A 13,350-nucleotide genomic window follows, 5' to 3' on the forward strand; every position below is an offset into this window, starting at 1 on the left:
GTTTTTTTTTTCTAACATGTCACATATTTTCCTCCATCTGATGAAGAAAGGCAAAGTTCACTTCCCTTTTGTTGCCCCCCCCCCCCATAAAAACAAAAACAAAAGACATTCCAATCTGACAGGATTAAAATGTTGGCGTTTGGGCTTCAAAGGAAATAACAGGATCAATTTCCATGAACTACTAGTATGCGGCTTGTAACTGTGAGTCTCAAAGGCATGGTATAGTTTTGGTTGAGATGGAGATTCAGACTTTAACTTTTTGCAAGCAAATAAAAACAACTTATGAAATATGAAAGAGCATCAAATTCTTAGAGTAATTTGAAGTTTGTTTGATTAAAGTTCTTGGTTTTGAAATGGCCGAGAAATTTTTTTAAAAAGTGACACAGAATGATAATAATTAGAAGTGGGTGCCACCTTTATTAGGACCTCTTTGTTTTTGTACATCTCAGCCTTTTCAAAACCAATTTTTAACAAATAAATTTGGAATTCCTCTTGGTATTGTTTACTCTTTAATATTTCGTAACAGGGTTCTCATTATTTTACAAAATCTCCATATCAGCCCCCATCTCAACCAAAAGTAGGCCATCCCTCATCCCTTTAATGCTGCCATCAAAATTGGAAGTAGATCTACATCAAATCATATTGTAAATGCTCTTTGCCAAGTAGTGTTGTGCACATTTTGATATCAGGTCTTGTTTTACTTCATCACTAAGGGAAAAAAAAGAAAAAAAAGATTAGAAAAGAAGCATTTAATCTGGATTAGTAGAAATGTCTAATATATACACATGTCTTTTATATATTCAACTTCTATAATAGTTCTGAAAGCACATTGTGATTATATTTGAGAAGTTTAGATGGATGCATTCCACATATAAGTTCAGGTTCTGATGACATCCTTCATACGGAATCTGGATGCGGACCGGATAGCCTGGCAGGGTTGTTTCTGGAGAGAGACAGAGAGAGAGAGAGAGAGAGAGAGAGAGAGAGAGAAAGAATGGTGTATCTGTCTTTACTTGATGAGGAAAGTGACATGGGCATTTTAATCTTTGGTGAAGACACAGTGACATATAGGGTAATAAAGACATACGGTTACTTGATTTCCTCTATATGTAGTGTTTCCTTGAAACTGTAAAGTATATTATTTTATACAGTAGATCCTAATTGTAGCAATTTAACCGTGAGTACACGATGAAATATAAAATGTAGGAAACTTTCATGATCCAAATATCCAATTCTTTCCATTAAGCTTTTTATTCCATTCAGAAGAATTTCAAGGTAGTGCTTGCCTGATACTGCAACTGGATACATTCAACACTTTCGTGCATATAATGTCCCTGTGACCTTTCACATCAATACCCTCATAACTAATCAAAGTCAAATTGCTTAGAGGTTATGGTAACTTTGCCATCCGAATGTAAATATAATGTCATGGTAGCAATGCTCTACAGTCAATAAAAATCAGGGTTTCCCTGTAATTTACAACCAGCAGCAAAATCACAACAATAACTAAAATGCTACTTGTACAAGGCTCAGCAGGTAATCATCTCTTCTGTATAAAACCAAAGTTGAAGATGATCTGCTGAGTAAATGTTAAGTTATTGCAAGATGAGAATAGGACAGATGTGCGTGTGAATGATGACTGCAACAACATAAAAACTCCTGCAACCATCTTTGACAGAGGCTAAAAAAAAAAATAATAATCAGCGTTAATTCATGTAAATCTTCGTTGTTGGAGTGATTGACTACATGCATATGCAGTACTGCATTCATTTAGCAAAACATGCGTTAATTTTCTGCCCAATGAACGATCGACAGTCAAAAATTTGGTCAAGATGTCAAAGGCTTGACAAAATATTCCAACATATTTGGGGTTTACATTTTACATGTACATGTATTATTGCTTACCTCCCACATTTCCTTTCGAAATAGAGTGCAGGATGCACAGAATAGAGGTTGGTAGTCAGGACATCTCTCTCTTTCTTTTTTCTCTCTCTCTCTCTCTTGTCCGTAGTTGGCTGTGGTTTGCAGGGTCCATTTTGTCCACTTTGTGCTAATTCTGGTCGAAAATACAATTAACAAAAACTTAAATAAGTTATCATTTTTATGAGTGAAACAGGATAATCATACTGCAACATAAACAAACACATTCATCATGAATTAGAATTAATCATCACGATCTCATGAATCCCTTAGTATGAGATTTTGGATCTTCAGGTCACTGTCAACATTAATTTGTCTTACATGTAATACATTAATCATGTCATTGTTATTATCATCTTTGATGCTCTAAAGCCATATCTTACTGAAAATGAATTATGTAGGATGGAAGTCATCTTGACACCTGTAATTCCTGTACACAAATATTTGATTGTATCATGCTCTCATTTGTATGTGGATTAGGATATGATTTCCTTGACTAAATCGATTTGTATTCATGAGATGATATTCCTAATTTCAAATCGATGACACTTACTTCTGAGCTGGAAAGGGCATTCACATCGCAGTCAAGACATCTTTCTATCTCCCCCTCACTCTAGTGGATGTGATCTCAAACTCAGCATGTCCATTTGTTGGTGACACCTTGATAAAAATAAAGAACAATACATCACAGCATATCACCCTTACGTCATACTTAACGCAACATAATAACAATGGAAAGTTAATTGATCTGTGACTACAGACGTATTTTCATTTGTGCACACATTAAACACTTGTGCCAATTGACATGGTTGAGAAATATTTCATTACATATAATATCTTACTTGATTACATTTATGTTTGATTTTTATATGATCTCATCTTCAGTAGATAGAATACCGTTCTTTCATATGATCCTCTACAATAGAACATGCAATGAATTTACAAGAAAACAAGAATACACATCCGATCATAGATTTGCTCCCCTTATTATATAAATGGAGATACACGTGTATAAGATTATTCTCCTCTCTTTGTTTGCAAAGTATTTGTACACTGCATTGTAATGCAACTGTCAAAGCGAAAACATGCTTGTTACAATTTATTCAAATGGAATAGGAATATTTGATACTCAATGTATTTAGATTTGGCATTATTTTCAACTGGGCACTGAAGTGATACATTTGATAATCAAACACTTAGTAAGTTAGTATTTAAAAGATATTTCAAATTAGACCGCTATTTAAGACATTTACCGTTTCTTACCTTCTGGTTGTTCTGCAATTTGTTGCAGGTAGAAAGAGCTCAGTCTTTACAATTAGATTTTGGCAAGTCAGAATAGGCATATGTCTCTCTCTTTGGTGAAGTTTGAAGACAAGACTCAGTCTGTCCACTTGTTGGTACATCTAGCTGAAAACAGAAATCAACATGACTCAAATAATTTTTTTTTCATCTTTAAAGCAGAGCATTATAAGCTAATAGTGAACAAAAAATAAAATCAATTTGAAATTTAATTGTTTTGAAAAGGCATCTTGACATTGACATAATTTTCTTTGTTTCCCATGCAAATCAATTATAACTAAAAATATATCTCTTTCATTAAGATGATATATATATTTTTTTTTTTAGCTTTTTAAAAAGTTAAAAAAGAAGAAGATATTTAGGTTTCAGTGAGTCGGTATAAATGATCCATTAAAAATTTAATATTTACATTTTTTCAAATGAACCTTTATTCTTTGAGACATTAACATAAGAACTTGGTACTTATGAGTAAAGACATTTCTAAATAGTTTCTCTTTGACTAGATCTATTTGTAAACTAGAAGAGTACATGTAAATGATTCACAGATTAGGAGAGGTTGGCAGTCAGGACTGAACACTTTCTCTCTCTCTCTCTCTCTCTCTCTCTCTCTCTCTCTTTCAGGCATATTCGAATGGCAAGATCACTTGGTTGTAGACTCGCTTTTATATAAAACACCTAGGCCTAAATCCTAGACTCTTTTTCTGAACCCACAGGTCTACAAATACCAGAAAGAGTGGAATCAACCTTAGACCTCTGCTCTAGAGACTAATATTAGCCTAGATAATTCACGTTAGAGCTAATGTTAGGATCTTCTAATGTTAGATCTAACATGAACTTTTTGATCAAAGTTAGCCTACATATATAGTATAATTATTATGCATAGATTTTAGAACCTCTAGATGCCTAAACTTAGGTCTAGCTAGGCCTAGTAAGCTGGGTCTTTACAACAAAACTGCCTAGATATGAGTAGTAGATTACTAGAAACCTCTAACGTTAGGTAGAATCAGTGGCCCAGATCTTGACTAAGGTTAGACCTAGATCCTAATTCCAGACGCCAGCTATTTATGCTTCAGACCCCGGCCCTAGATTTTATATTGTAGGTCTAGTATATTACTATTAGACTCTAAACGTTGGTAGATCTACATCTACATCTTCTGTATAGTCTACAGCCCCTTGCCCTGGACCTGGCTCTAGCCCTACAATATACATCTAACCAGCGCAGTAACGTTAGTAGTAGTGGACCTGTACTGTCCACGTTATACAACTGCTAATGTGCTAACGTTAGGTGTTAAGTTCATTGTGATTATACTACTAGTGTCATAGGGCCTAGCCCGATTGAATTGTTTTGGCATAATAACAGGCGTAGCCGTACATTCTAGCACTAACACTAACATTCGTCGTTAGAGTAACACTACCCCTACTAGCTAGAATGTCTAACACTAACGTTAGTATTAACAGTTAGAGAGAGTGTATTACCGTTAGATAGATTAGACCTAACAGTAGACGAGGATTCAGTCCAACTGCATGTGATGAGGCCATAAATTACAAACCTAGATCGAACTAACAAGACACCTAAATCTAGACGTAGACCTAATGTTTGTTAGGCCTCTTTTCGCACCGTGTCAAGACGTGCTTTACGGAATAATCGCTGTTCCACTAACAAACACCGCCGGCACGGTCGGGTGGCGGCCCGGGGGTTGGTAGGCATGCCCGCGCCCACGGGATCGGTGCGAAATACAGTAATTAAAGACATCGGCCTAACGTAGTACTAGCGCTTGAACCTTGATATTAACCAAGTCTCAGATCAAAGTTGTATATCTAACTAATAGATCAAAACAGATTTTTAAGTTCCGTTATGCAGTGCAATAAGGAACTATGTATTTATTTACTAAGTTACTTACATTCGAAGGAAATAGTCCCTTTTCCAGTCACCACGTTTCCAACTCAACGACCGAAACATGCAGCTCTCGCGCGAGAGATTTTACCTGTATGTAGCTAGATCGTAGGGGTAGTGCGTGGTAGACGTACGCACACGTATTAAGTATTCGCGCGCACACAAGCTGCGCGGGGCTACTGGAAAATGCTCGGAAAATGCATTTTCTGAGTTCCTGCAAGTTCAGAGTTTTGATTAAAAGTAAAGATTTCTTCAAGAAAACTAGAAATAATATTGACACATTCAATTAAAGAAGCACTTGTAGTTTTATAAAACATTAAAGTACTTTTGGAAGATCATCTAATTAGCTTGGAAAAGCAAACTTTGCAGAACGTTAAGTAATCTGTGAATATTATTTCGAGAAAACAACACCCAAACATTTGAGAGCCCCATATATGGCTGTACAAAATGACTTTTTAAAATGCTAAGGAAACACATTTAAATTGCAATTTCATTAAAAGGGACAATTGAAACTCATGATCTTTCAAATATCAATTGAATGCAAGCAAAAAATAAAAATCGTGATTTTTGACATGCTTCTGAATTTTGTGCTAAAAATGACATTTTTCGGCAAAAACGCGCGTGACATCCGGCCGTACGCTATTCCTTAGTATTTTTGCAAGACTTTCAGTATGAGAACGGAGCATTAACAAAAAATGCCGTTGAATCCTTATCTAGAGCCTTTTTTGAGGTTTGGCTGGTCTACTATATGTAGATGTGCAGGGTTGCCAACAATCACAATTCCCAGAAAAGCTGAAAGGGAGACTTCTTTGTTGAACATGCATCTCAATAGACAAGAATGATTCCGAAAGCAGGATTGCTTTCTAGATATTTTGTCAGGAAGTAAAGAGACAATAATAATTCAAGAAGCTTCCTACAGAACCAGTGAAACTTGACAGCACTTTCCTTTTTTTTTTTCTTTTCGGTCAACATTTTGATGAAGGTGACACTTTGTGATTGGATTCAGCTAAGTGCTTGCATTCTAAACAACTTCCCTTCTTGGCATAACTCTCACTTTCCAAGTAGGCGCATCCACATTACCATGGTACTGAATGGTACAACCACCGTTCACACTGGCAAAATACCACAGTAATAGATACAATCATGGTAATTCACATGGTATGGTTCTTGTTCACTACATATTGTACCATAGTATTTCTGGTAAGCACTACAGATGTGCATATCTCCTATTAAAGTGGAGAAGACAGGGAGTGTGTTAGGTCATGTGACAAATAAACAGCTGTACAAAGGGTGGTATTTTGTGATGGCATACACACTCAAATCTCACATGCGCACTGCATGTGAAGTTTGAAATACCACCCTAAATACCAGGGTATTTTGCGATGTATCCTGTAGCACATGTGAGCTTACATTACGAAATTACTGCAAGAAATACCACAGTAATCCACCATCAATGTGAACACACCCAATGAAAGGGACAATGATCACGAAGCACTTTGAGGGTTTAATACACACATACAAGAGTTCTGACTCAAACCGAGAAGTGTGGAGATGTAAAGTACTGTGCTCTTAAATGACAAGGTGTAAAAAAGGTGAAAAAATTGCACTTTAAAAGTATATGAGTTCAAGCAAAACATCTTTCATAACACACCCCTTTAATATCAAGTTATGTGCCATATGACATGCCATATATTTTGAGGGGTTTTCATTTTCATGAATTTTGCTTGTCAGGTGCTATTTGAGAATTTTAAAATGCATGAAATTATTAACTCTGATCCAATGTGTACATTTTGCCATCCATTGCCGTACTCCATCATCATGATTCTAAACACCTGCAAAATCGCTGTGAAGTTCTGATTTGCAAAAAATTACACTTACTTTGAAGTACAGCTGTATATGATAAATTAGTAACCAGTTTTATGTAGGAAGTTTAATATCATTGTGGTTGGATCTAGCATTGGTAGGTGAAAAAAAAAATCAGCCCTGTTGTAAAATAAAAAGGATCTTATAAGAAACTGTAAGTCTGGGCTTGGCTCCAGTAATTGTATGTTGTTAAAAGGAAATGGAAAAAATGATATACACCCCCTACATGAAATGATACACATTTGATAAGTACATTAAGGAAACAATTATCATTAATAAGACAATGATGATGATGATGAAGATGACGATCTATCATCACCATCACCATCACCATCATCACCACCATCATAACAAACACCATCACCATCACCACCATCATCATTACCATCACCACCACCACACCACCATCACTACCACACCACCACCACCATCACCATCACCATCACCATCACCATCACCATCACCATCACCATCATCACCACCACTATCACTATTACCAACAACACAACCACCACCATCACCACCATCATCATCATCACCATCGTCATTACCACCACCATCACCATCACCATCACCACAAACACCATCACCACCACCACCACCACCATTACCATCACCATCACCATTACCACCACAACCACCACCATCACCATCATCTTTACCACCACCATCATCATCACCATCATCGTCACCGTCACCATCATCGTCACTGTCACCGTCACCGTCACCACCACCACCACCACCACCACCTCACCATCACCATCACCTCACCATCACCATCATCATCATTTTGTTAGCTAGTCCTGCTAGTGCAGAGTTGTCTCACCCATCTAGCTCTGCTGTCTCAATGTAGACCAGACTGTGAGGCTCGCTGGAGGAAAGGAGGAGAATGTCTGCTGCCACAAAGTCATTATTCTGCATCCGGATGATGTCTCCCACTTGCACATGCTGCCATCTAATGGACGTCAGTCTGTAACACAAGAATGACACATTCAAATAAGGTGTGCAAGTACTGCCACAAACATCAGTCAGTCTCTAACATAAAATTGATTATGTTCATATGTGTACCTCTACAACAAACATAAGTCAGTCTATAACATAAGAATGCTATATTCCAAAAATGTCAGTCAGTCTGTAACACAAAAATGATATTCAAATGGAATGTCTACCTGTATCACAAACGTCAATAAGTCTATAACATAATCATAATACAAATGTATCAACAGTCATCCTGGAATATATTCAAATATGACATGTACAGTGTACCTCTACAATGAACATTAGTCAGTCTATAATACAAGAATGATCCATTCCATGTTGGGGTATACATTACTGTAAACGTCCATATTTTCGCACGATTAATTTTTCACACTGAATAGCTCAAATCATATTCGTGGGTTCTTGAATTCAAGCTGCAGATTGTCGACCCATTTAAAATGTGCAAAGATAATTGTGAAGATACTTTTGCCGGTTTTAGAATTTGCCCCGGCCAAAAGAAGTGCGAAATGCTTGAAAATTAATGCACCGCAAAAATTTGTGCATTTACAGTATTGCACATGTACCTGTACCACAAAAATCTATAACAACTTCACAGCTTGCCCGACATAGCAACAAACAGTGCATGTGTCTCAAAGGTCTGTTGGATTCAGTTTTAAAATGTGATTAGAGAATGATATAGGCCCATTATTTCACAACAACTGTAGCATGTAATCAAACGTAATCAAAGCTGGACCAATATTTCTACTCAAATTGGAGTAAATGTTTATGCTAAGAAACAATAAACTGTTCCAAAACTGCTCATAAGCAAATCGCTGGTTTGCTTGTTTAATCTTTTTTTATGGAAAAAAAAAAACCTTGAAAGAATTTTGGTACTGGATTTACTTTTTGAGAGCCACTGTTCATACATACTTAAAATGGCTGAGATCATCACAATTTCAGATCCTCTGAAATTGGGTTCCTGGTAGCTACATATAACATGGGGTCAATTAAAACTTTCTCAACTCATCCACTCAAAATGCTACAGACGCAAACGTACAGACGTGATGTCTGCTACGATAATGTGCCTACGGCTATAGTGAAACTGCTGAAAAAAGAATTGTGGCTTTCTTCTCTTCTTTTTGTTCACATTTATGTGTGTGTGTATAGTTTGAATTTTCTCTGGAGGTTAGAGTTTTGTAAACTCCGACCTTCTCTAATGTGAAACTGGTTGGTGTGATGAAGCCATGGAGTTACATGATGAAACCTAAGTTAGCAGTACCGATCACAATTTTCTAAATATAGCAAGGGAAACTGAATCTGATCTGTAAGTAAAAACATCATTTCTGCCTAAAAGCCTGTCAAACTAAATTGACATTCCTGAAAAAGAAGAATTCCATGTTATTTTCTGCACAGGGCTCATGTAAATATAACAGAAGTGATGTGGACACTTTTCCAACAAATAGAGCAGGATTTGCCTCAACAAATGACATTTTATCATACTGTTTTTTTTTTTCTTATCAGAATCCCCCATCCCACTTATTTTCAATCTCGCATGACCTTGGGTTCACATATTTGCAAACTTTCACAGGAGGAGCAAAGTTGCAAGAAAGGACCCATGAATGCACTTATTCTTGCACTGAAAACAGAAGTATTTTCCAAGTTTAGATACAAATATGTGAAATCCTTTCGGAGGATTTTTTTTTTTTTTTAAGGTGAGTCTTCTCTGCCATAACTTTTGTTTTATATCTTGTTTCTGAGATATAGACTGTAAATAAAGACTGACAAGTGTTCTTGCATGGTTATTGTTATTCCAGGTAATTTTCATGATTCTTTCCCCTTATAACATCCCCCAATTAACCCCTTCCCCACCCCTAACCCCCCCCCCCCCAAACTGTTAGCTGACATTATACTCACAAGTGCACAGTTAAGCCATGTATTGATGGTAGGCCCCCTAACATTGTATATGTAATCCCCATCTCTATTCCCATCTCTGCAGAGAGCAGGATTAGGATATTGACAATTCAAAAATACCATCATGTTGATATACTAATTGTTAAAGACATTTTGATCAAAGATGTCGGATCAGATTACCCCAGGTGTGATTCATTGACAGGTGCCTATACATACATTGTAAACTATTGTATACCAGTATACAAATATGATATATTGTATACATAGATTCACCAAAAAGCCAATTAATCAACACATTTGCATCACTGATTGAAGTAGACACTAGATTTTCAACGACTCTAAAGAAAATGTACGCCTATTCACACATTAGAAACATTTATGATTTGTACATTTTTGTGTGTGTGTTTGAACTTTTTTTTTGGAAGAATCTGCAGCATATCACATTTTTCCCAAAAGAGATTAAAAAAACATGCCCTGATCCTCATGCCCATCATCTGTAGAGATTTTTGAACCTAGTAAGCTCCTCATATTTCATTTCAAAATCTATGGCATCATTTTCTGCCTATTGAGAATGGTGAGCAAGCACCCCCAGGCTCTTTTCATCACAACCAATATCAAATGTCATATATTGATTGCATTCTGTCACTTCACATTGTCACTGAAGACTTACTCTCAAAGAGCACTGACATTTTATCCTACAAGACACACATACATACATACATACAAACAGCACTGACATTTTATCCTACAAGACACACATACATTCATTCAAATATGCACCCACACAAACACTCAGACATGCATACATACAAACTCACAGTGACACTCAAACACACGGACTGCGCCTTGCTTTCTGACATCGAGAAATGCTCCGGGTCCCCTTGGCTCGTTAATTCTCTATTCACGAATTGCCTTTAAGGTGATCCAAAATGCCACTAAATGTCTTGCGATGTGGATGAGAGCTGGGTATCCTTGCGTATAATCGAATGTATGCAGACTGTAGCAGCAAACATTTTAATTGATTTTCGGCCATTCACGGACTGGAGACAGCTCACCTATGGGTCTGACTCATTCTTCGTTATTACGTTGTTGACACAGAGAGTTCTACTGCAAACAGCCCCCTACTCTTTAGCTTGCAGTATGTTTCAAGCTAGAGATCAGGTTTAGTAATACTGCACATTGAAAAATAACCTACAATCTTCTGTAGGCCTATATTTGACAATCAGTTGAAAGAAGGTGCTGTATTAGATACCATTGCTGAATGTAATGTTTAAATATAGAAAACCACAGACCAAATAATTTAATATCAACTTGCATAAATATTTCCAGTTTCAATAAAAGACATAAAAAAATGTATTGAAATACCTAGTCCATCCTACTGCAGAGTAAGATATTTTTGCAGTGTGATTTTTTATTTTATTTTATTTATTTCTTTCTTTATTTTTACAATTGTATGCAAACATACATTGTATCTGGTTTTACAGTAGGCTGCTCTTTGTTACACTGGCAGGTTTAGGTATAAACTATCTGTGTGCAACATGCTGTTTTGAAACTTTCTGTAATTTCCTATTTGTTTGGAATTGCCGGAGAATATTAGTAATTGAACATTCACAGGAAACCATGTCCATTGTCTCTTTTGGAACATAAAAATTACATAAAGACTACCATCAATGGATTGGTGTACCCAAAATTAGTTCATTTTAAAGGACAAGTTCACCTTCATATACATGTGGATTGAGTGAATGCAGCAATATTAGCAGAACACATCAGTGAAAGTTTGAGGAAAATCGGACAATCCATGCAAAAGTTATGAATTTTTAAAGTTTTGGTGTTGGAACTGCTGGATGAGGAGACTACTAGAAGTTATGACGTATGAGTGGACAGCGATACAAAGAAAATAATAAGGAAAATCAACAAAAATTCACTTTTCTAGCATTATGAAAGAGCACTTGCCTTACCGCTTTCAGAAAGCAGGGGGAATAATTGGTACCCTTAACATATGTCAGTATCAAGTTGATGGAATTTGTGGTTTTCATGAAAAATGAATTTTTGTGAAAATGTCTTTATATTTACTTTATATTGTTGTCCTCTCATACGTCATAACCTCTAGTAGTCTCCTCATCCAGCGGTTCCAACACCAAAACTTTAAAAATTCATAACTTTTGCATCGATTGTCCGATTTTCTTCAAACTTTCACTGATGTGTTCTACTAATATTGCTGCTTTCACTCAATCCACATTGCTCTTTGGGTTTACCTTCCCCTTTAAGCACATGATTGATTTTCACTAGCAATGTAGTATCACTCTTTGCTCAGAGATAGTTTAACCCGTTGAGGACGGACTGATTTTGCTGCAACATGCATTTCCCATAGACCCCTGCCGGAGTATACTCGGGACTCGTCCTCAACAGGTCAAGGAAGATGTGATGAATCACTTACTACACTATCTTACTACAATGCTGACTTTATGACTCTACAAAACTTTGGAAAGGTTTTGCCTATTTGCACTTTGTAAATGTTTACAGTCAAAGCAAACTATCGTCCCTAGTTAGAATTTTATGCCCATTTCTTTGATCTCCTCCTCCCCAAAAATAAACATATAAATGTATAAATGGTCAAATACTTCCTCTATATGGAATGTATATATTGCATTACAGTTGATAATGACTATATTGTTTTATTTAAGGAGGTGTGACTGCATAGCCCTAAATACAAACAACAGTAAGGCAAAAAATATGGAAATGCTATGACACAGATATGATCTGTCTACACTCATCTCTCTGTACAAACAGTGATACTGTTGTAAATGAATAAATTGTTGGACAAGCTGCAGCAGGCCCTATACAGTGATTGTTTCTTCTTCTTTCACTTGCTAGCACATCTCATAAATCAGCCTGAAGGAACCACACAAATGTGTGCATAGGCACCCCAATATGGACACTTGATATTCTTTGGTATTGTATATTAGGGTAGTTTATAGTAAACATGCCGGTACTGCAAGAACAGATGACATCATCAATCAAAAGTAAGGCAGTGTCTAGCAGCTGCTGGTTACCCCATTGAAGACCAGCCCCTCTCCCCCTCCCCCTCCCCCCCCCCCCCCCCCCCCCCGCCCCCAGTATACTTGGGTAGGTGTCTATGGGAAATGCGTGTTAATACAAAATCAGCTTGTGCTCGATGTGTTAAATGTACTCACTCTCCATTGACGAGGATGTCTGAGCCTCTGTTGTTGACTTGACTGTCACTTTTATGTCGTTTCTGGGCACAAGAATGAGACGGAACAAGACAAAAACTAAATATCAACATTTCCTCAGTTCAAGAACGAGACAAAACAAGACAAAAATTGAATATCAATATCTCTAGACATGTGGACTGATAAGAATCAATGAATACATTGTATGACACCCATAAAAGGAAGAACTCTATGGGGAAAAGTAGTGCATAGCAAAATATGTACATAAAAGAGGCGTCAGTGAAAGAGAACATT

The 13,350-nt window shown here is 36.7% G+C and overlaps 1 protein-coding gene and 1 long non-coding RNA gene across 2 annotated transcripts in view; both read right to left on the reverse strand.

Annotated features, from left to right (window-relative positions):
* Positions 1–13,350, reverse strand: part of LOC139717045 (probable phospholipid-transporting ATPase IM) — a 94,148-nt gene that overhangs the window by 21,418 nt on the left and 59,380 nt on the right. Inside the window, exons 6-7 of the mRNA XM_071628557.1 lie at positions 13,060–13,121; positions 7,803–7,946 (exon numbers count right to left, since the gene is read on the reverse strand). Coding sequence (XP_071484658.1) covers positions 7,803–7,946; positions 13,060–13,121 — 206 coding nt within the window. The remainder of the gene's footprint in view (positions 1–7,802; positions 7,947–13,059; positions 13,122–13,350) is intronic.
* LOC139717046 (uncharacterized) lies at positions 1,970–5,759 on the reverse strand. The gene is made up of 4 exons (XR_011709946.1): positions 5,121–5,759; positions 3,184–3,327; positions 2,474–2,580; positions 1,970–2,056 (listed from the first exon to the last, which is right to left on the reverse strand). It is a non-coding gene; the product is annotated as an uncharacterized lncRNA (long non-coding RNA).

Source organism: Diadema antillarum, unplaced genomic scaffold, assembly GCF_040938485.1.
Source record: "Diadema antillarum isolate AM-2024a unplaced genomic scaffold, OU_Dant_1.0 scf00000071, whole genome shotgun sequence".
Taxonomy (NCBI): Eukaryota; Metazoa; Echinodermata; class Echinoidea; order Diadematoida; family Diadematidae; genus Diadema; species Diadema antillarum.